Consider the following 23,675-nt stretch of genomic DNA (forward strand, 5'->3'; position numbering starts at 1 on the left):
CAATCAGAAGCCCAACAAGTTTCTAACTCTCCAATCAGACCTCCAAAGGGATGGGATCGGGGAGTTGGCCAAATACTTTACCTCTCACTGTTTGCCCTGTTCTGTAAATAAATTTCAACAAGTTACCTTTAATGCCTCTGGGAGGCACTGATCTATCTTATCTCGATTGAAAATAATTTGGAAATCTACTCCATTTCAGTTCCCTTTTAAAACGCTTCCAGTAATATAATCCCACTTTAAATTTTTTGCTTATTTTAAACAATCCTTTTTTTTCTTACTCCCAGAGTTTATAACTCTGTCTTCCCAGGTGGAGAAGAACCAGAGACGCTTAACATCATTAAGCCACTTCTAATTCGGGTTGGAGGACACGTGGCAGGCAGCCGATGCATGTTTGCAGAAGGAATCCAAATCTTCGTGCCTCTCGCGGATCAGCGCTCTATGTGGAACGTGTCGTGGGCCGGGCTTCTAGAAGTCCTCATAGGCACCTAGCCGGGTAGTGAACCTCGCGTAGGATGCGGGCAACGCCGGTGCGGGGAACCGCGAGGAATTTCCAAAAGGAAATCGAACACACCAAAGGTACTTCCAAGTCTCCATCCGTTGGTGTCCACGTCCCGCTGACCCGCGCGGGAACAACGTGGTGGTGGTGGGGATTGCGAAAGCCGCGGGGGAAATGGGAAAGACGGCGGGAGGCTGGAGCGGGTTTTTGGCTTCTCTGTTATTTTTAGGAATAGATGCGAATGCAGGACTTTGGGACGGGCGCTGGGAGGGGCCGGTGGACATCCAAGAATGGTAACGACGCCACCCGATCTGACTCTGAAATCCGGGCGTCACAAAATCCGGAAAGTAAGGGCTGAAGGAAGACCAGTTTCCATACAAAGGCAAAACAAACAAGCCTGTAAGTCTCTTTACTGAGTGGCTAGGTTGACAGGATACCGCGCCAGCGGCTTCCCGCACGGTCTACCAGTGGGTTGGCGACAGCGTTGTTGTGCCTTCTGCTTCACCCGGGCCCGCGCCTGTCCTTCGGGATCGCCAGTGTAGGGGTTGCTGGGCTGGGGATTGGGGTCGGGGGCTGCAAAGAGATCACGTTTGTGTCATCCCAGTTGTGCTGGGACCAGCCCGTTGCCCCGGGCGGTCTCGAGTTCTCTTCTTCACCCGAGGCTGCGCGGGTGCGGGCACAGGCCGGCCCCAGGAGGCAGACGCCATCCCACCCGCCCAGGAGCCTCCCCGGAACTTGTCGCGGTGGCTGCCCCGGCCCCGGGTTCCCGCGGAGGGGTGAGCCACCGCTTTCCGCCCGAGAGTCCGTGAGCTCAGCCAAGAACCATCTTCGGCGTCCGCGTTCAAAGGGGGAGAAATCAAGGTAATCCCCCCGCCTTCCACCGCCCGCCAGCCGCCGAGTCTCAGCACAAATCCCTTTACACCTGGGTCCCAGAGCGTGGAATTAATTTGCACGCTGATCGGCTACTCGGAAGTGTAAAAAAAAAAATGTAACTCTTCTAGCAAATATTTTTAAACAGGACTCTGAGCTGGATCTGCTCGCAGGTCCACACCTGTCGGCGACCAGCGGCTTCGCCCTCAGCTGTCATGGTCGATGACACCCAGAGCTGTCAACCGGCCAGGTTTTGTTAATTTAACCTCTAGACTTTTCCTGGTTATCCACATAATCCGCCCTCAAATCCCCACGTTGTCACCGAATTTTGATGACTCGCGGGATTTGGAAAAGCACACACTTATTTTGAGGGGCCGAGGGGAGCCCACGGAAAAGCCTTGGGGAGGCGCAGCTTTCATCCCCACCACATTAGGAAAGACCACAAAGCGAGCCAAATTGGGCTGCAAATATTTACCTAACTTTCCTGGGAAGACAAAGTCAACACAAGTGTGTGAGTGTGTGTGTGTGTAGAGAGAGAAAGCGATAGAGACACAGAATGTCAGAAAGTAGAGCAGCAATCAAATAGTTATTCAAATTATGGCCACTTCCAAAAATCCAAGCATTTGTCCACAATCTCCCAGTTTCTAAGAAACGTGGCGGCCTTTCGTTCATTAAAGTGAGATTAGGGAGAACGTCGCATTTCAATAAAAAACGTTGTGAAGTCTAATGGCTTTCAAATCTCGCTGCCCAGTAGAATCACCTGCGGCGCCTTTTAAAAATACTGATGCGCCTCCCCTCCCTACCCCCATCCCTACTCCCAGACCAATTAAAGAAACGTCTCTGGGGGTGGGACTGGTGCTTTCGCTTTTTTTTTTTTTTTTCTTAAGCGCTTTAGGTAATTCTAACCTGCGGCCAGAGCCAAGAACCTCTGCTAAGGCTCCAATCAGGAAATAAGTTTGTTGTGTGTGAATTTAATAAGAAATTGGCTCTAGGGACAAATCTTCTTGCAGAGTTCAGTTCCCAAGTTTCTTCCGCACAAAAACTATCTACTTCACAACTTGAAGTTAATCCTTCCCCCAAGCTGCAAGTCAGGTGCAATGGTTCTCTACCTCTCAAGTTTGACTGCAAACTACTTTTAAATACACGCACACTAGACATATAAATCCTATCAAAGTATCCTTTCCATATGATAAGGAGTTTCATCATTGTGGTCAGAGATAGCTGAGTCATTCAAATACAACCAGACCATGGTTCTTGAGATAATAATTGCTGAAATAAAAGTGTTCTGTTCTTGCAAAGATTAAATGCTTTCACTCCCGTTTATTTTGGAATGTGTGTTTGTAATATTAGGGGTTAGGAGAACTTTTTTGCACATCTTCTCTACGCTCTTTCTTCCCACATCAGCATTTCCCTTCTTCCACCCTGTGGAGATCTGGTATTTCTAAACCAAAGATAATCCAATTTTACATGCAAAGACAATTTCTTCTAAGGGAAGTGTGCACATTCTTCCTGAGCTCCTAGGAATATTCTTGGAAATTGAACATTAAACACTCTCATTTCCCTGAATATATTTCAAGAATGATAGTGAATTTATGACAGAAAAAAATTTGCCTCTCGCCTCAGGTATAATTGATGGATAGAAACAATGCTAAGGGTATGTATTACAAAGCTTTCCTTAAATGAACAATGAGAAGAAATCTAGCAAAAGATAGATAAAATATCTCATGATTTCTTTATTCACATAACTCAGAACTAAGATCTGACTGCAGTCATTTCTAATACTCATTTCAGAAATATTTACTGTAGCAAATACTATTCTGCAGACAAACTCACACTATAACATATATAATAAAAACATATTATTTCAAAGAAAGAAGTATGCAATTTACCTTTAACAAGGATGCAGTTCAATGCTGAAGGCATGAACATAATTGTCTTTGTATCATAACAGAACTTTAAAATACAAATATTAGCTAACGGGAATTAAGTGATTAAAGAGGATGAGTTGGATCACAGACTAATGGGGGATTACTCAGCTACTGAGATTATACATTTAGCCAGTCTATGAAGGATAATTTATGTAAAGTGGCAAAGACTGAAGAATTAATAACACAGGGGGTAACAAATAATGAGAAATTTGATAGATCTTAACATAAATGTTGTGAGGAAATTTCACTGCAATGTAAACTTATCCCAAACATGTAGGTGCTGCTGGCTTTGGAGTGGATGGTTCAGACATGCTTATAAAGAAGGAAGCCAAAAGGCATCACATCTTGAAATCTTGCAGTGCAGAAAATGATTGGAAATGGAAGCCAAATGTCTTTTAGTTTCTTCAGTGTCTACTTTCACTGACTATATTGCAATTAGAGTTTCATTGTGCGTGAACTGATTTTTATCAAAACTCAAGATGCTTTGGGGGTATATTTTTTCACCTTTGAAAACTCCAGATGAAGTTGGGAAAATCAATTGTTTACCTAAGTCCCCCAGGGTTTCAGGAGTTACTGAGTGGCAGTGTGCGTAAAGGGAGCCAAGGCATCTAACATTTAGTACAGGGTTTCCCATTAAGGCAAGTCAACAGACTAGTTAATTGTCACTTACCAAATACCTAGAGCTGGTTAAGGTTTTTGTGGATAGAGTGAGTGACCAGACAAGTTTTCTCCGCTTGTTTCCATTCTGGTTACAGGAGATTGAGATAAAGCATATAACAAATGCAACCACTGCAGATAGTAGTATTAAGAAAAAAGAGAAAACTTCAGTAGACATTCCCTTAGGAATAGAGTGGTGAGGGTAGATCTCTCTGTGCTGCTGTGCTTCGTCGCTCAGTCGTATCCTACTCTTTGTGACCCCATAGACTGTACCCACCAGGCTCCTCTGTCCATAGGGATTCTACAGGCAAGAATACTGGAGTGGGTTGCCAGGCCCTTCCTCAGTGGACTTCCCAACCCAGGGATCGAACCCAGGTCTCCCGCATTGCAGGCGGATTCTTTACCAGCGGAGCCACCAGGGAAGCCCTTCTCTGGGGAGGTGATATTGGACCCTTGCAAGCCTGAATGAAGCAAAACTATAGATCCACATAGGGATTGTTTCCAAAGTATTTTCACCTGTATTCCCTCTTTTGTATACAAGGCCTTATATCAATCCCAAAAGGAAAGGAGGGCTGATCCTTTTTGTTCCCATTTTGTAGATGAAGAGCCTGGGACTCAAAGAGGTTAAATGACTTGCCAAGGTCCTTCCAAGAAAAGAGAAAGCCAGTTTTCAAACTCATAACTCCTGATGATGTTACTGATTTTTAGAATCCAAACCGATGTTCTTTATGGATGTGGACCCTGTTCACCAAATCATATTACATTCATAGGCCAAGTATTTAATCTATCACTCCAAGATGAGTTTCTTTCACTTGAAATTTAGATGCTATTGAAGCCTCATGATAATTCTACCTAATCATGATAATTCTACCTAACAGTCTCAGAACGTAAGCAGAACCTGGACGATGGAAACCACAAGTTCTTGAGCATGTGTGCAGCCCAGACCAGGTCTGGCATTTTGCAGTGACTTTACTGGTGGTTCATACTCAATAGCTAGAGATGTGCTCAGGACTGAGTTACTGCATTTTTATAAGAAAGGAGTCTTCCACTTTGACAGGAGTCCTCCAGACATCTACTTGGTCACTTCAACAATTACTGCTAAATTCATGCTCTAAGGTGATGGAATTCCAGGACTTTCCAAAGGAGATGGAAATGATGAGGTTATATCTGCAAAATGAGGGGGGATGGGCACCTGAATGCCAGAAAACCACTTAAAGTTGGAAAAATGTTTTCGATCACCTCATCCTGCCACTCAATTCCTGATAAAGAACTCAGAAATTAGCACTAAAACAAAGCAAAAAAAGTTAGCGAAGAAAAAAACAATCTCTCCATGTTCAGGTACTGAGCTCCTAATTGTATCTACTTGGTTTTAAAGTCTTCATATTTCTCATTATAACAGCTTTACATGTATACAACCTATGAAAGAAGTGCAATGTGGCTTGTATTGTGACTCAAGCAATTCAAAGATCTCTTTCTCATTTATGAGCAGTAATTCAGTTTATGTCATTGTTGTACCTTTCTCTCTGGAACACAGATTCAAGCAAGCTGGTCCCCAAGTAACTTTAGACAGACTTCTAGGTTGTCAATTTGAGGGAATGAAATAGCAACCACATGGGCGTGCACACATGTGGATGTACCCTTGGTTACATCCACAAAGCCAAGTTCTGTTACTAGCACGTACTATACATATATGTGTAGTTGCACTTGTACAACTGAACATATGTGAATGCTAGAATCTCAGCACTGGAGGCAAACAAAATATAAAAGATAAAAATGAATATAGAAATTAAAATAGCACAAGTAACTTGGTGGAGGTAAAAGTAAATTAAAACCAACCTCTGGAATGTGATTGTTCATATTAGGAACCTGAAAATATTTTACAGAAACTGAGAACAAAATCTGACAACAGAGTTTCATTTTAGGGGAATTTTATAGTAGTGGGTGGGTAAAACTTTAAAATACAACAGATCTCACTTGGCCTTCAGGAGTTCCAGTAATTCCATGAAATGTCCTTGTAGTGCATTCCCACACGTGAATTATCTCTCTCTAAGCCCTATTCAAAATGTGAAATTAGAATCTGGTTGAGGATATGTGTATTTCAGAAAAGGAAGTGCGGCCCCAATAACATGGAGCAATTTCCCCATGAAATAAGTTTCATGAAAGTAGGTTTTTCTAGAAATGCTTCTTGTTTTTATTGACAGTGCAGACATAAAACACATCATATTGCAATTCCTAAATTGCAGCCATACCACACTATCAATGGCCAGTAAATTACTTTAGGATAGATACAAACGCTCCATTCAAGTTCAGTTAATAGAATAGCATTCAAGTTCAGTTAATAATCAGGATATCATGCAGACAGCTTGCATAAATACATGAGGAATAACAGCATACCCTCAGTAGCTTCTGTGGTGTTTAGGCATGAAAACTTTATCTTATTCCAAACTTCAAAAGATGGAATAAAGAATGTTTTCATATAAAACACATTTGGAACAACTGTAGTGTTTTTTTAAAAGCATCGAATCCACCTGCAACATACACTCCAATTCATCTTTTTAGTTACAAAACTGGATAGATATGTATTCTTTTTCATCTAATGTGATAAGAAGTGAACATTTCATTGATTTCTAACAATATCAAACAGCTACATTCAAAATAATATATATTTGTAATCAAAGGAAGAAAGACTTGGTATCTGATTTATCGGTTTCGTCTTTGGGCAGTATTTTCTTTTTTATCAGATAATTGAAAGTCAGTTATTTCACAGTATAAAATCTTGAATCAACTACCAACACGCATTTATTGTATGCCCCTCATTTCGAAATGTATTCGGACTAGAGGTACAGGAGAAATATTACTGGTTATCAAACAACTTTTCCAGAAATTTTAATGCACAAAATTTCCAGATTTATATACTCTAAAATAAATTATTTTAAAAATGAAATTAAGAAAAAAGGCAGGGGAAGCCTACAGTTTCTATTCTGCGCGAATAGCTTTCAGTATCTTCCAGGTGGGGGCAACAGTAAGTCAGTTTTGAGAAGAGAAGGGAGAACGGGCTCTTGAAGCTCCCTGAGTCCAGTTACAGAAGATGAAATGACTTCCTGGTAGCAACACCGAGAATAAAGCGATCACAAGTTTCCAGGAGGTGGGACTTCTTGGACTTTGTCGGGCCACTAACAGAAGGATCCACCGCCCATTGCGCTCCACCACCATTCTGCTCGAAATAATCTGGAGGCAGATGAGGGCGCGCACGCGCGCTGAGCACCTGCTCAATTGCTCACAGATGCTGGGCGGTTGTTCTTTCCAGCCTCCCCACGCGTGACGCCCCCGAAGGTTGTACATCACTCTCAGCGATCCGGCTCACTCACTCTCCAGGACCTCCAGGGGGCAGGAAGACCTTTCTCTCACGTTCACATCTCATTCGTTCTTCCTCAGGACAGCTTAGGTCCATTCACAACTGCTGCGGGCTTGCGCGCGCGCGCACCCATACCCTTAAAGAAACGCCCAAGTCACGGCATTCAGAAAACCAGCTTCCAGGCCAGGCGATGGGTGTCCCACTCCTCTTTCCTCCTCTTTCCTCCTCTTTTTGCAAATCTTCGCACTCCGGAGAGGGATGATTTTGCATTCTGGCGAGGATGAGGGCGGTGCATGGAGGGGGCTGACCTTGAACAGTCCACGGAGATGTGACACCCCACCAGCATCCCTGCCTCTTCGGTTTCCCTCTCTGGCCCAGCGCGAAGTGGACGGTAAAGGCCAGAGAGGCGGAAAACCGAGGCTCCTCAGTGGCCGGGTGGCGAAGGGGTGCGCGTCCGGGGTCCAAGGGGAGAGGGCGGAGAAGCTCGATCGCACGGGACCAGAGGCCCCCTCCACTAGGGCCACGCGGGGCTAGAGGTGCACGAACGAGGCCAAGCGTGCGGCCCCGCTACGTACCGCTCCTGCGCGCACCGCTAGCCGCTGCCACCGCCCGCGCCCTCGGGCCGCCACCGCCCCCGGCAGAGCCCGAGGCGGCGCCCTCGGGCCGGTACTTGAGCCAGCAGATGATCCAAGTGATGACGACCGAGAAGAGGGCCAGGATGCTGGCCACCGACAGGCAGATGGGCCCCACGGGCGAGGGCGAGGGCGAGCCGGCTGCCGGGGCTGCACCAGGGGGCGCCCCGCCCCCCGGGGGGGCTCCGCCGCCGCCGCCGCCGCCGCCGCCGTAGTGGTTGACGAAGATGAGGCCGGTGAAGAGCAGCACCACCATGGAGAGGAAGGAGAAGACAACGCACACGCAGCCGGCGGTGAGCGCGGCGCGCTTGCAGTTCTGGCAGCTCTCGTAGTTGCCCGGCGCGCGCAGGCCGGCGCGGGCGCTTGGTCCTCCGGCCGCGTCCTCTGAGGACCGCTGCGGCGGCGGCGGGGCCGGGGCCGCGGCGGTCGACGGGGCCGAAGTGGGCGCTGGGCGGCGCGCGGGCAGCGGCGGGAGGCGGTCCTGGGGCAGCGGGTCGTGCGCGGCGCGGAGGGCCAGCGGGAAGGCTTCGGCGAGCTTAGTGTTGTTGGGCAGGCCGTGCACGCGGCTGTCGGGCAGCGGCGTGCGGTGGCGACACACGGGGCAGGCGATGGCGCCTGGCGGGCCGTGCCAGGGTGGCGGGCGCGGCGTGCGCTCAGGCACGGCGGTGGCGGCGGCGGCGGCGCGGAGCTGCAGCTGGCTCAGGCACTCCTGGCAGAAGGTGTGCAGACACGCCAGCAGCTTGGGCGCGCGCCGGTCTGCGTCGAAGTAGTTGTAGCAGATTTTGCACTCGTAGTCCTCGAGCGGAGGGAGGCCGGGGACCGTCACCGCTGCGCTCCGGGCTCCCGCGTCCCCGCCGTCCCCGGCTCGCGCCGCGGTGCCCCCCGCTCCGGTCGAGCTCCCGGGGCTGCTGGTTGGGTTCCGATCGCCGCAGCCGCCGCCGCCGCGGTCGCTCGCCGGTGCTGCCATGGCATGATCCGCCCCTCATCGGGGGCAAGGTGAGGCGCCTTGCTGCCCCTGCGCAGCCGTCTCGGCTCCAGGCGGGGAGGAGGCGCTTCTGCCGCCCCCGTCCGGCTGCTGTCGCCTGGCGGGGGAGGCACCGCTGGCTGGGCCGGGCGGGGGCGCAGCGGCGGCCGCCTCCCCCGCCCCCCCGACTCCCCCGAGGAGGAGCAGGCGTCGCGGTCCCTCCCAGTCCCCGGGAGCCTCTCTGCCCAGTCCCCCTTGGACCTCTCAAAGCGACTTCCCTGGCTGCTTTGGATGTCAGAATTGAGTCTTGAGGACGGGTGGGGAGTTGGAGGGGGGGCGATGCGGGAATGAAATTTGGGGTGCGGCTGCTTAAGGACCAGAAGCCAGTGCAACGCCCTCCTCACATTCGGAGGGGTAGTGGGAAACGTGGTCCTCCTTTTTCCTTCTCCTCTCCCGCTCGCCCCCTCCCCCTACATCCTTGCTGCTCTGTATTTATCCTCTGGAGTCAGGGGATACGACCCTGGCGGAGCCTGCGCTCCCCTCACCCCCCCACCCCACCCCCCAGGAGCTCACCGGTGATGTAATACGGGACCCGCGCTGGGAGAGGAAGCGGCAGACTCCGCGGTGGCCGCAGCTGCGGTTCTTTTCCTTCGTGAAAACCGTGATCTCATGTCTCCTTCCAAGGGCGAAAGCCAGTCATCACCAAACCATTTACACTTTCCGCTTTTATTAGCAAAGCCCAGGCGGCCCTGCAGCGTTCTTCTCAGGGTGGAAGCCGAGAGATGGCATTTTCCTTTTAACCATCTAGAGGAAAATTTGGGAGCTGAAAAGTACGTTTTCCTCCCCTGAAATATCACTTCCTGAAGGAGGCATGAAGACAGTCGCTGATTTCCTGACGTTGACCCTTAGGGATGGAGGTCGCTACTTGGAGGCTGTGCATCTGTTTACAGACCAGAGAGGGGAAATGTTATTGGCACAGAGAGGGTCACAGAATTTCAAGGTACAGCTTAAGTCTACCCCTGGCATCACTCCCCACTGTGGTCGACTTAAAGTTTTAACACACACATGTAGAGAGCTGAAAACTCCATGATTAACAGAAGAGGTATCTTCTTGATGTTATTAATTAAAACCAAGGGAAGCCCATGTGAGCAGTTTAGCAAGAAGTAGCACTTCTTGAAGGAACACTCAGGAGGGTACAGGAATGGAGGATGGGCATCTGAGGGGCGATGTTTAGATATTCCTAATAAGAAAGTTCTGTTCTTCTGTTTCTCCAGGTTGGTCCTCACTCTATGAAGAGAAAACCTCCCCAGCCCCAACAGGGAAGGGAAAGGGGAGAGCTCTCTGGGTTCCCATGAGATGAGAATGTTCCCACTTTCTCTCTGGATTCTCTGCAGCAGAAAGCAAGATACCCCAGGGGATATTTGTGGAAAGGATGAATGAATGAGAATCAAGCTGAAGGAAGAGAGAAGCTGAAGGAAAGGAAGACACCAACAAACCACCAATGTACAGATCAAAGATGGAATTATCATAAATAACTATCAGGTTATTTCTCTGACACTTGAAAATAAATAGACCTTTTACTCTATGTGAATAGAGAATGTGATTGACATGGTAAGTTTGAGAGACCTTAGGTGAGGCTCATTAAAAACCGTGAGCTTTCCATTTCCTAGTTTAAATTTTACTTTAAATTTAAAAAAAAATTATACTTAAAAAAAAACTGTATCATTTTGTGATGGAGGCTGTGACAAGCAGAGGGCAGGGTAATGAACATCGTCAGAAGAAGACCCTAGTCTGGCCTTGGAATAGTACAAACTTTCACAAACCAACCTATTGTGGACAGAGTTAAGTTCCTGTCCTCGCCTCTCTTTCCCTCCTTTACCTGTTTGATTGTGAAAAGCCTCTGAAATTGCATTTAAAGCACAATTTTAAACTGGTTCTTCTAAATACTTTAAGCCCTGAGCAGCCCTAAGCTGAGAAGATAGATAATGCTGCTATAGGGGAAACTTTTCTTTTTAATTTTATGTATTTATAGTTTTGACTGTGCTGGGTCTTTGTGGCTACGAGGGCTTTTCTCTAGTTTCAGAGAGTGGGGACTAGTCTCTAGTTGCGGTGGGCAGGCTTCACTTGTTGTGAAGCAGGGGCTCTAGGTCATGCAGGCTTCAGTAGCTGCAATATGTGGCTCAGTGGTTGCTGCACATGGGGTTTTAGAGCACAGGCTCAAGAGTTGTGGTACACGGGCTTAGTTGTTCCATGGCCTGTGGGATTTTTCCAAATTAGGGATCGAACCCATGTCTCCTGCACTGGCAGGCAGATTCTTTACCACTGAGCCACCAGGGAAGCCCAAGAAAGAAATTTTTAAACAGGGCACGGGCAGAAGAGAAATTCGGAAACATGAGGGCCTTGTGTGCATTTATGTCCTTGTCCATCCCACCACCCAGTTCCTAAGACACTGGCAACCTCCGTGCCAAAGGGGACTGAAAGCGTTCCGAAGATCTACATATTCACATGTGGTGTGCATTTGGACAAAATGTTTAAGATTTCAAAATGTCACTCTATTATGCATTCTCACCACTGAATGAAAGAACTGAGGAATGGAGCATGTGGCTCCACCAGGGTTTCTCAGCCTCAGCTGTTGACATTTTGAGCTAGAGAATTCATTTTGAGGGTGCTGATGTATGCATTGTCAGATGTCATGCAGCATCTCTGACCTCCATGCTCTTGATGTTAATAGCAGCCCAGCGGTGACAACCAAAAATGTCCCATCAGGACATAATCACCCCTAGTTGAGGATTTATACAATAGCCACCAGTTTGGTTAAAATGAAACCAAAAGCAGAAACATCTCCCAAGTATTAACTGTGCAAGGAAAGTCATCAGCATTACCAAAGTAATTGGTTAATAGTTATGGTCTCCCATAGCTCATGGTCACTTAGATACCACGGCACTCTTTGAGATGTCCAGGCTTGGATTTTGTCAATAATATATTCTATTGATGGGGTCATAATCAACTGCCAGAATTTGGGTTAACAAGACTGGAATTTACTCTGTGTTTGACAAGTTTTTTTTTTTTTAAACCAGCATTTCCAATTATTTTATATCCTAGTAGCAGTCATTCACTTTTAGGACTCCCAAGGTGTGACATGGGGTTTCAGTCCATGGAATGAGAGACTGTTCATGAAGAGTATGAGTTTGCATGACACAGACCACAGGCCTCTTGTCTTACAGACTGTAAAGCCCAGTGCTCACAGTGTTACCCGCAGCAGCATGTAGTGAAGTCTGGTCCTTCAAGCAGGAGTTTCCACTGCAGTGAAAGATATGTTGAAAGAGGTCTTATGTCAGAAACAAGGAACTCGTTTATATTAGGATTTGAATTGACTTTGTAAGAATCCTGCTCATGCCTTGAATATATTAGACACTCAATATTTGCTGAGTCATTTTCTTTTTGAGGACCTGAGAAAATGTGAGGCAACAGTGGTTTCAGGTAATCTCCTGTATATATTCCCTCCATATAAATAGAGCCAATATTTAAGTTTTGGGGGCAGCTATTTCACAAAGGACGTAGTGGGGAACCGAGAGTGGGGTTTGACTGCTCTGGGTCTGAATTCGAGATCTGTTCTTCACCTTCTGTATAGCATTGGATTGCTAGTTAGCTTCTCTGTGCCTGTTTTCTGAACTGTAAAATGGGCATAAGAATAGTTACCTCCTAAGTCTGTTGTAAAGAGTGAATATGATGTACACAGAACATACACGGAGTTCCCAGCCCCTGTTAATACTGTTTATGGTCAGGAGTTTCTATTCCTAACCTCAATAATTTTCTCAAGTGCCCTGTGACAGGCCCAGAGGGTTTGTGTCACCAGTCCAAGGTGACCCAGCCAAAAGAGGTAGAGTGGTCCAACTCTTCCATTATTTCAAAGGTAGAGATACAGGTAGCATCTCCATCAGAAAGACCAGAAGGAGGCCTGACCTGTGAATCTCACCATGCATTATTGATCTGTCAGCTGAAATAAATAAAGCTCTGCATAAAACAGGAGGACAAAGTGAAATTTCACTGGTAATATTGGAAGAATAAATGTATAGATGGATAACGCCACTCAGAAGTAAGTAGGGAATGAGTCAATCAAATAGTTGACATTTTCAAATACAAACTGGGTTGATTCAATCTGACATTTATTGAAGTACTATTCTGGAAGGCATTATGGCTGTGTGATAAGATAACCTGGCTTTCCAGAAACTGAGAGTTTAATAGGGGATATTAAGCTGATGTGCAAAACCAGGAGACAGAATAAAGCAGGTCTGTGGTCCAGGGACAAGTCTGGTGAGAATGAGGAGTGAGAAGTTATTTCTGCTGTGGGATGAGGGAAATTTCTGCAGGCTCATGGTTAGTGAATTGGGGATTTAAGGAAGAGGCAGAGAAAAAGACTTTCAAGGCAGCAGCAGAGAAAGCATACATGCTGAAGGCATTGTAAGCAGTCTGCTTCAGTTACTTGCTGTCCAGGAAAGCTCAGAACCATAGTAGCAAGGCTGGACTTAATTTTGGAGACAACTGGACATACCACGCCAGGGTCTGGCAGGAGTACCCATGGGAGTGTGGGGTGGACAGGAATTGGAATTGTCTTCATCAAGAGAAAGCATAACAATGAACATAACTTTAGGAGCTAGAACTCTTTGCTATATATTGTAAAGATAAAACTTTTAAGAGTGTTCATGCAATAGAACTATTATATGACCGAACAATCTGACTCCTAAGTATATATCCAAAAAAAAAACCAAAAAAACCCCAAACCATTCATTTTAAAAGATACAAGCATTTCAATGTTCATAGCACCATTTTTCACAATTGTCAAGATATGGGAGCAGCCTAAATGTTCATTAACAGATGAATGGATGAGGAAGATGTGGCATATAGAGAGGAGCCTGTGGTCTACAGTCCATGGAGTCGCAGAGTCAGACACAAGTGAAGCAACTTAGTTAGCACGCACGCACCCTTGATATGATGTGTTGACAATGGCACTTTCTGTGATATTCCTCTCAAAAATCCATAATCCATCTGATCATGGAATAAAACACAAGCAAATCCCAATAGAAGGACATTCTACAAAATAGCTAAGCAATACCATTCAGAACTGCCAAGATCATCAAAAAGAGGGAAAGTCTAAGAAATAGTCACAGCCAAAAGGAGCCTAGGTAGACAGAATGACTAAGGTGGTGTGATATCCTGGAGCAAAGACTGGAACCAAAAAAGCGACATTAGGTAAAAAGTGAGAGCATATGAATAAGGCATGGACTTGAGTGAATAATCATGTATCAACATTGGTTAATAAGATAAATGTGGCATATTAATGAAAGATATTAATAATAGAACAGTGTGGAGTAGATGGGAATTCTCTGTGTTATCTTTGCAGTTTTTCTGTAAATCTAAAACTATTCTGAAATTAAAAGTTTATCTTTTAATGTGATCAATTTATGGGGATTTACAATCACAAGAATTCCCTGGGATAAGGCATATCAGCTCACTATGCGTTTGTTTCATTTCGAGTAAAATCCATTAAGCAAACTTGAAAAAAATGTTCTAGGAAAATATCTGAAAATAAATCAGAAAATATCTGATTTATTGCATTAGGGTATCTTAATACTTATTATAATAGGCACATGATGCTGATTTTTAAATATGTATAGAAATAGTGCAATTACTTTAAAGAAACTTCAGAAAAGAGAGTTATCCCCCCAAACTTTGGCATAAGTATTACTATCACTAAATTTATTCTTATAAGCAAATATTTTTACATATTTGGGGTAATAATGCACGTGACTTGCTTCACTTCAATTTGATTTATTCTTTCAGATTACTATTTATGGTGTCTACTATGTGTCAGACAGTGTTTTTGAATGGTGATGTAAAATAGTGAACAAAACAAAATGCTTGTCTTCATGGAGCTTGTAGTCACATGTACGTGTGATATAAAAAATAAATGGAAGTATTTAATAGCAAAATAACTACTGGAAATTTCCCAGTTTTTCCTACATGACTGTAAATTCCAGAAAAGTCATGTACAGAAATTTCTGATTTTTCCAGTAGTCGTGTATAGATGTGAGAGCTGGACCATAAGGAAGGCTGACCATAAGGACCTGCTGCTTTTGAACTGTGTGAGACTGAGAGTCCCTTGGATAGCAAGGAGATCAAACCAGTCAACCCTAAAGGAAATCAAACCTAAATATTCATTGGAAGGACTGATGCTGAAGCTCCAATCCTTTGACCACCTGATGGAAAAGACCCTGATGCTGGGAAAGATTGAGGGCAAGAGGAGAAGGGGGAGACAGAGGATGAGATGGTTGGATAGCATCACCAACTCAATGGACATGAGTCTGAGCAAACTCCAGGAGATAGTGAAGGACAAGGAATCCTGGTGTGCTGCAGTACGTGGGGTTGCAAAGAGTCTGATATGACTGAGTGACTGAACAACAACAACAATAATATGAGAGTAAGTCTAAAGTCCTACAAAGAAAAATGTAGCAGGATAGGAAGACAGGGTATATTGGACTGTGGAATGGATGGTTTGTTTTTTTAAATAAGCTGGCCAGGAAGGCACATCTAATAAAGTAACATGTGAGCAAAGACCTTAAGGAAGTGAAGGACAGAACCATGTGGCTCTTCAAAGGAAGAATACCCTAAGCAGTGAATAGCATGTGCAAATGTCCTGCGGTGGGAGCATAGTCCATGCGTTCCAGGAACAGCCAGGAAGCCAACTGCAGAACAGAGTGAGCTAGGGGAAAGGACAGGATAGGAGGCCACAGAGGTCAGGGTAGGGACGATCTGGACTTGTTCGAGTAAAATGAGAACCCGTTGAAGTGTTTTGAGCAGAGAAGTACATAATCGATTTAGGTCTGAAAAGAATCACAGTTACTGCTGTGTGAAGAATAGCTTAGAGGGGGCAAATTTAGAAGCAGAAAACCTGGGAAGGGGGCTCTGGTTAAAGAGGCTAGAGAGAAAACAGTGCTTGGATTGGGTGAGACTTGTTGGATTCTGTATGTGAAGGTAAGGCCAGCAGGATTGGTGTGGGGAGAGAGGGAAAAAGCATTTTTCAAGGCTTTTGTCCTGAATCCAAAAACCCCAAACTTAAATATATATATATATCTTTTACTCAATAGCAATCATTAACCTAACAAATACATAATAAGCATTTCCCAGAATATTTATAATTTTTATAACCATGACATCTTTCATCTTTTTACTTAAATATCACATCAGAGATGCTTACTCTGACCCCTTCTGATCTAAAAAATTGCAATCCCCTCCCCTCCTGATATCCCTCTGACCCTTAATTGGTGGGGTGCAAACTTCTCAGGTGGCACTAGTGGTAAAGAACCCACCTGCCAATGCAGAAGACATAAGAGATACGGGTTCTGTCCCTGGGTTGGGAGGATCCCCTGGAGGAGGGCATGGCAACCTACTCCAGTATTCTTGCCTGGAGAATCCATGGACAGAGAAGCCTGGCAGGCTACAGTCAATAGGGTCACAAAGAATCAGACATAACTGACATGAGCATGCTCACAGTGCAGATTGAAAATGTGGAGCCCTTGCTTGAAAATTAACAAGAATTTTAAGAAGGCTGCCAGCAGAGCATTAAAATAAGAGGGAGGCCCTGATAAGAGCAGGGTCCTGTCACAAGTCCACAAAGCCAGCCCTACATATTCATGTCATATATTTAATTAACAGACTTATTTACTGTGTATCTTTCTTTTTCTTTATGTAAGCCTATGGTGAATGGTGATTTTTTGTGTTTTTTTCCCTTCCATATCCTTAACACCTAGAGTAGTACCTAGCATATAGTAGACACTCAAAATATATTTTTGAATAAATAAATGATTTTTAATGACTGATTAACTGTTTCTCTAATTACCCTATCATAATTTCCTTAAGGAGATCAGTCCTGGGTGTTCATTGGAAGGACTGATGCTGAAGCTGAAACTCCAATACTTTGGCCACCTCATGCGAAGAGTTGACTCACTGGAAAAGACCCTGATGCTGGGAAGGATTGGGAGCAGGAGGAGAAGGGAACAACAGAGGATGAGATGGCTGGATGGCATCACTGACTCGATGGACATGAGTTTGGGTAAACTCTGGGAGTTGGTGATGGACAGGGAGGCCTGGTGTGCTGCGATTCATGGGGTCGCAAAGAGTTGGACACGACTGAGCGACTGAACTGAACTGAACTGAACTGAATTTCCTTAAGCATTCTTCCATCAGTGGATATTTGGGTAAAACATTTGGCTACTACAAATCATATGGCAATTAAAATTTTCATCATATAGCCTTTTCCATATTTTGGATTAATTCACCAAGGCTGATTCTCAGAAATTTTGTAGGCCATCATCTTCAAAAACTATTTTACAAAATACTATTAGCTGATGACTTCACATCCTATTAAGCATAAAGCCTTTAAACAATTGGTGTTTTTTATTAAATAACACATTTTTATCACCCAGGAAAGTACTTTTATTCTGTTAACATTCATTTTTATGAAGGAATAAAATTTTTTTTAAAGAAGAATTTATTTTTTCTCTTCAAGAAGATCATTGTAGGTGTTAAAATCATTCCTCTACCTATTGCTTGTTTTAATTTTGTTTCACTGAGATATCAGTTTTAAAAAAAAGAATAAGTAGGTCAATTTATACTTCATATAATTAATTTATACCATTTCCTCACAGATGTTCTTGTTTCACTGGATTTTTGATGTTTCAGTACTTGTCACTATTTTATGTTCTGATGGTTAAACTGTAGTTTATGCAAGAAAATACATGTCTGTCATGCCTCCCAGGGACTATTAGAAGTTGCCTTTTAAATTTTTCAGTTCTTTATAAGTGTAAATATTAGAGATGCCACTAAAAGAGGAAAGCCAGAGGTTCCGGTTGTTGGTAATCCTGTGTAGTTGTTATCACTTATGCAAACCTGTGAAGTGTCTAATGCCCCAGAGCTTATACCAGGTGGCAGGTTGATCGGTACTACCGTGGGGTTTTGTCAGCAGTCACGAAGGCCAATCAAGTGTCTGCATACCAGAGTTAAACAGAGTCAAGTCTAAACAAGTTTGGAGACATGTAAGAAGCTCACAAACTCTGTTATCTTGACATTTTTTTATATAATAAACTTGAAAAATGGCTTTTATGCTCTTAAATTTGCCGATTTTTGAAGCATTATTTTGCAACGCCTTCATTTTTCTACTTCTATTTTATGATCAGTGTGCTAATACAGAACACAAAGGTCCAGATTGCTTACCTAGGGCCATCTGGCAAGTTTAGCTAAAATCAAAAGCTGTATTCCTTCTGAAGCTTTTAGGGGGAAGTTCCCTTGCCTTTTCTAGCTTCTAGAGGCTGCTGGCTTTCTATGGCTCGGGGCCACATCACTCTGAGTTGACATCCCTTTCTACCCTGACTCTGATCCTCTTGTTTCCCTCTTAAGGACCCTAACCTCGGGATTAGGATATGTACATCTTTAGAGGCCATTATTCTCTTGGCCAAAGCACCTCTGTAGCCCCCCCAAAAGCTGCTCACAGTTGGTGACTGGCCCTTAGGTTGCAGCTGTCCCAGGCCCTCCATAGCTGCAAAAAGGCTGAGGGCTCAATATCCTTTCTGGCCCTCCAGTGGGTTGCTGAACACCATTTGGAAACTTTATCACAAAATATAAAATAATGTAAAAGCAGATTTCTTGTCAGAGGAACTGCCAGTACCTGTATTCATTTTCCTGACAACTTTTTCCTGTGGCCAAGTCTCCTTTGCTGCCTGAAGCACTGAGGAATTAATACACACACGCAGCCCGCTCCCCTGACCCCTTCCCTGACCCGGAGATGAGCCCTCAACCCCTGACTAATGGGAATTCATGTATCCCAGCTCCCTCTCCCCTTGAGTGAGTTGATTCTGAGGCATGTGTCTTCTCTCTGCTCTCAGAGTCTCCTCATCAGAATTTAGCCCCAGACAGAGTGATGGCTGGATTGACAGTGCACCCTTTCCTTCCCTGCTTCCTATTCCTACTCCCCTACTGCTGTGTCCTTGGGATCACCTCTTATCTCAAGGTCTGTTTCTGGGGAATCCCAAGTTAAGATGTGGGGACAAGCTTGGAAATGGAGAGAGCAGAAAAAGAACATTCAGACACATTTGCAAAAGCTTTCTTTTTTTTCATTTTTATTTAGTTATTTGGCTTCACTGGGTCTTAGTTACAGCAGGATCATTTACTTATAGCATGTGGGATCTAGTTCCCTGACTAGAGGCCAAACCCAGGTCCCCTGCACTGGGAAGCCAGATTCTTAGCCACAGGACAACGAGGGAAATCCTGCAAAAGCTTTGCTTGTTGAACCACTCTTGAAGTAAAATCTGGAGTCAGGAGGTTATAGGAGCTTATAAACGTATTTTAGCATGAAGGTTTGTGTGCCATTTTCAGAGTGTATCCTGGGAAGATTCCAAACCCAGAGAAGGGAGTAAAATGGTGCTGGGGCAGAGCAGTGCAGAGAGGCTCAGACACACCTCATCCCACCACCAGTTGCTTGATGCTCCAGAGAGCTCCAGGGTTGCACGTGGAACATCCTGAGCCCTGGGTGGGGTGCAGAAGTCAGTTCAGAGGGAGATCCTGGTTAGGAGCGGGGGGGCAGGCAGGTGGACTTCAAGAGCAGAAATCACAGCAGCACAGCATTAGGTGCACCAAGAACCAAGGTAAGATGACAGTCACCTGAGCAGGGGCCAGGAAGGACCCTCTCACTCTTTCCCACCTCTTGCCTCTGCTTTCCTTGAATCCATGTGCCATTCAGAGTGAAAGGAAGAGGAAAAGGAAGAGAACCACAATCCTAAAATGACTGAATCATTATCCCCATAAAAGGTGATGTTTAAAAGTGGAAGAGAGGTGACTGAGTTATCAAAATAAGTTTGTTCTTTTGCTTTTAATAAAAGAAAGAAAGAAAGAAAGGAATACATCTTAAAGAACAAGAATAGTAGAAGTTTTCTTATGCAATTTGATTATGTCTAAGAAATGGTCAGTTAATCAAAAAAAGAAAAGAAAAATGGGGAAGGGGATGCTTATAAACTGGGAGCATAAAATATTGCACCTAGCATTAGAGAAGGTATTTCTTTTCCCATTATTTGTTTTAACTGTGGTCCACCATTCATTCACATGGCACCATGAGACTAGCCATAGGAAACAATAGGTTAATTGGATAATGTGGAGTAACATACACCTGTTAACAACAACAAATGTATTTTCCAACCCTCACATGTGTGTGCAAATGTTTCCCAGAGCTGCTGTGCTTTTATGGCTCTAAGGAAGCAGGAGGGTGAGTACCATCTTGGAAAAGAGAGGGACTTGTGAGGAGAGTGGGCTTCCCAGGTGGCACTAGTGGTAAAAAACCCTCCTGCCAGTGCAGGAGATATGGGTTTGATCCCTGTATAGGGAAGATCCCCTGGAGGAAGGCATGGCAACCCACTTCAGTATTCTTGCCTGGAGAAACCCACAGACAGAGGAGTCTGGCAAGCTATAGTCCATAGGGTCGCAAAGAGTCAGACACAACTGAAACACTTAGCACGCGCGCGCGCGCACACACACACACACACACACACACACACACACACACGGATATATGAGGAGCACTAGCCCTACCTGGGAGGGGTTTGAAGGGAGAAGGGTTCCGAAAGAGTAAGGTGTCACACAGGTGTGTTGTGTCATGGCTCCCTCCTTTCTCCTTCACCTGCCAGTGAACCCGTGCAGGTGAGGTGGAGCCCCAGAACTTATTAGGCAATATGAAGGGCTTATTGTTGATTTTATTTGTTATAAAACAGCAGTGGGGTTAGGGAAAATGTTCTTATCTGCTATAAATGTATCCTGAAGGATTATCGGGCTCTGTAATCTTAAATGGCTCCCAGAGACTAAAGTGGGGGCAATTTTAGCCTCATAGATTTTCCCTGGTGAGGAGAGGCCCTGTCTGCAAAACCTGGATCTCTTTGAAAAGATCTGAGCAACAAAAAGAGATTGCGCCTTCCAAGCCAACCCGCTGCAGGCTCACTTCTAAAAAGCAGTTTCTTACCCTGTTATCACTCGGCAACCTTTGCAGGGCAAAGGCAAGGTAAACCGGATGTGCAGGAAATGTACTTTTCTCCAAAAGGTTGGGACCGTTTCCGTCAACTCTGTATGGTGGATAGAGAAAAAAGTTTTTCCACTTACAAGTCTACCCTTTGATTAGATGCTATTAAAAAAAAATACTTAGGTAGCAAATGCGTTAAAGCTTTCTCTTTGAGCTACGGATCTTCTCTTTGAAGAACAAAAGTAAGGTACAGTATTTTTATTTTATTTATTTATTTATTTTCACAGAACACAGCCAGTTTTATTTATCATACTGCTCTGGAGACAGGCAGGCTCACTTTAATACACTGTCCTCTTGGGCTTCTTCTGCCAGTTCTCTCTCAATGAGCCTCTGCTCATCCTGCTTCTTTTTCTTCTCAGCTGCTATATTCCTCTCCTCCTGTGCCTGGGTTTTCAGGTAATGGTAGCGCTCGGTGCTATAGGCCGCCCGCCGACAAACACACTGCAGAGCAATGGCTGAGCTTGATGACCCGAGATGGACCTGCACGGGCAGAGCCATCTTGTCCGTGACCTTCGCACCGGAAGCACAATCCGGACCGAGGAGGATGCCTCAAGGGCCCAGAAAAGTGTATGGTTTTGTTTGTCTTTTGACTGGGAAAATAACTTTATTTTGTTTGGGACAGTGGACAGGGGTGTAGTATCAGAACTTCTGAAACTTCTTGGTGCCGGCATTCTTGGTAACCTTGAGCACGTTGAAGCGCACTGTCTTGCTTGGGGTCGTAGGTCTGGACACCATTGCTGCTGCTGCTGCTGCTAAGTCACTTCAGTCATGTCCGACTATGTGCGACCCCATAGATGGCAGCCCACCAGGCTCCCCCGCCCCTGGGATTCTCAAGGCAAGAACACTGGAGTGGGTTGCCATTTCCGTCTCCAATTCAGGAAAGTGAAAAGTGAAAGTGAAGTCGCTCAATCGTGTCCGACCCTTAGCAACCCTATGGACTGCAGCCTACCAGGCTCTTCTGTCCATGGGATTTTCCAGGCAAGAGTACTGGAGTGGGTTGCCATTGCCTTCTCCATTGAAGCGAGGGGAAAGGTGCGCTTGTACTTTCGGATGTTCGGAGGTAGTCTCAGCTGATGACGGGGTCCTCTGCATCTTCATCTTGGTCACAATACCAGATAGGATCTGCCCTCGGAGATATTACCAGTAAAGGGCACTTCTTGTCAATCTAGGTGCCCTCCATGGCCTTCTTCAGTGTCTTGAAGCCCAAACCAACATTTTTGTAGTATTGCAGGAGCTTCTCCTTGCCAGTTTCCCCAAGCAGGACCATCTTCTTATTTTCAAAGAATGATCGGTTGCTTTTGGTACCCACGCTCAGTCTGAATTTCCACCATCTTCGCTGCAAAAAAATAGTTTAAAAAGGGGGGCGGGTAAAAGGGGTACAGTATTTTTAATAAGAAAACAAGCTTCTTGGATGCCACAAATAGGAATAAATGATGCTGCAATCATATTCCATTTTCCAGTAAGGTTTGTTCTGGCCTTCTATTATAGCAGAGCATAGTGAGCCCAAGCCCTTAACCGATTGCTCTGGGTCATTACTCATCCCTGTTACCAGGCAATGGGTTCGGCTCAGCCATTGGACACTGCAGCAGTGGGCCCCGCCCACAAGCGACCAACTGTTAAGGAATTCTAGTTAGTGAGGGGAATCAGACCACAGTGGAGTAGTGGTTGTGAGATTAAGAGTCAGGTTAAGAGGCGAATCCTGGCTTCTCCTGGAAGCCCTCCAGCTCACCCTGCCTTGCGCCAGCTGGTAAGCTTGGTGGGTGTCCAGAGAACAGGCCGGGAACCTGTCCTGCAGAGCTCCAGAGTCCTCACTAAGGCCCTCCACTAGCCTCCGCCCAGGCCTTGAGGCAGTGGTGAACCTCTCCCCTGTCCCTGTCACAGTGACCTAACAGTAGTGGCAGTCTGCCTGGGTCACAGTCTGTGGGATCTGGTCTCTCCCCTTTGGGTGACCTGAGGAGCCTGAGGGCCAGTTGGGTTAGGCATCTAGCTCCCTCAGAGGTGACAGCTAGGCAGTCTGGGGACCTAGCCCTGAGTGAACTGGCAGCTGGGCTCTGCCTCCTTTTAGCTAGGACTGGGACCTTGGAGGGTGAGAGTTGTACTTGGGAAGCTTGCCCTTTCTTGTCAGGACAGAGAATAACATTCATTTTGTAGAGATTTACAGGAACATCATTACCTGACTGTGAACCTGACTTCAAGAGCAAAGGATCTGACCACCAGGAAATTTGCAACAGTTAGCCACGTTCCTCCCTCACCTTTTGCTTTTAAAAGATCTTTGCTAAAAGTTTTCAGTAACTTTGTGCTTCTTAGGGCATGAGCCACCCATCTCCTTGCATAGCCCTGTAATAAACCTTTCTCTGTTCCAAACGCCAACGTTTTAGTTTTGTTTGACCTCACCATGTGTCAGACACATGAACTTGTGGTTTTGGTAACACTATCACAGCAATGAATCCCAAAACTCTAAAGACTACCTGAATGTTGTGAAATACTAAAGGCATTTGAGTTTCCAACCTAGTACCAGGACTGTCTTAAGCTTTAGAGAGTGTAAAGGCCAAAGATGGTATGTGCTAAGTTGCTTCAGTTGTGTCCGATTCTTTGTGACTCTATGGACTGTAGCCCGCCAGGCTCCTCTGTCCATGGGATTCTCCAGGCAAGAACACT

General features: G+C 45.3%; 1 protein-coding gene and 2 long non-coding RNA genes across 3 annotated transcripts; 1 reads left to right on the forward strand and 2 right to left on the reverse strand.

Annotated features, from left to right (window-relative positions):
* Positions 1–6,117: 6,117 nt before the first annotated feature.
* On the reverse strand, positions 6,118–9,447 carry RNF228 (ring finger protein 228). Its single transcript, XM_059879067.1, has one exon. The coding sequence runs from the start codon at positions 8,903–8,905 to the stop codon at positions 7,874–7,876; it is 1,032 nt and encodes a 343-aa protein (XP_059735050.1). The 5' UTR covers positions 8,906–9,447; the 3' UTR covers positions 6,118–7,873.
* A 30-nt stretch (positions 9,448–9,477) lies between these two features.
* Positions 9,478–22,877, reverse strand: LOC112443122 (uncharacterized). The gene is made up of 3 exons (XR_003031368.2): positions 22,747–22,877; positions 20,961–21,060; positions 9,478–9,842 (listed from the first exon to the last, which is right to left on the reverse strand). It is a non-coding gene; the product is annotated as an uncharacterized lncRNA (long non-coding RNA).
* LOC104969778 (uncharacterized) lies at positions 9,823–10,487 on the forward strand. The gene is made up of 2 exons (XR_003031369.2): positions 9,823–9,902; positions 10,297–10,487. It is a non-coding gene; the product is annotated as an uncharacterized lncRNA (long non-coding RNA).
* Positions 22,878–23,675: the final 798 nt, after the last annotated feature.

This window comes from Bos taurus, chromosome 2 (assembly GCF_002263795.3).
Source record: "Bos taurus isolate L1 Dominette 01449 registration number 42190680 breed Hereford chromosome 2, ARS-UCD2.0, whole genome shotgun sequence".
In the NCBI taxonomy this organism is placed as follows: domain Eukaryota; kingdom Metazoa; phylum Chordata; class Mammalia; order Artiodactyla; family Bovidae; genus Bos; species Bos taurus.

Bases quoted from the DNA above. Each gene is read 5' to 3' on its own strand.
- RNF228 (XM_059879067.1), bottom strand. From the start codon at position 8,905: ATGGCAGCACCGGCGAGCGACCGCGGCGGCGGCGGCTGCGGCGATCGG.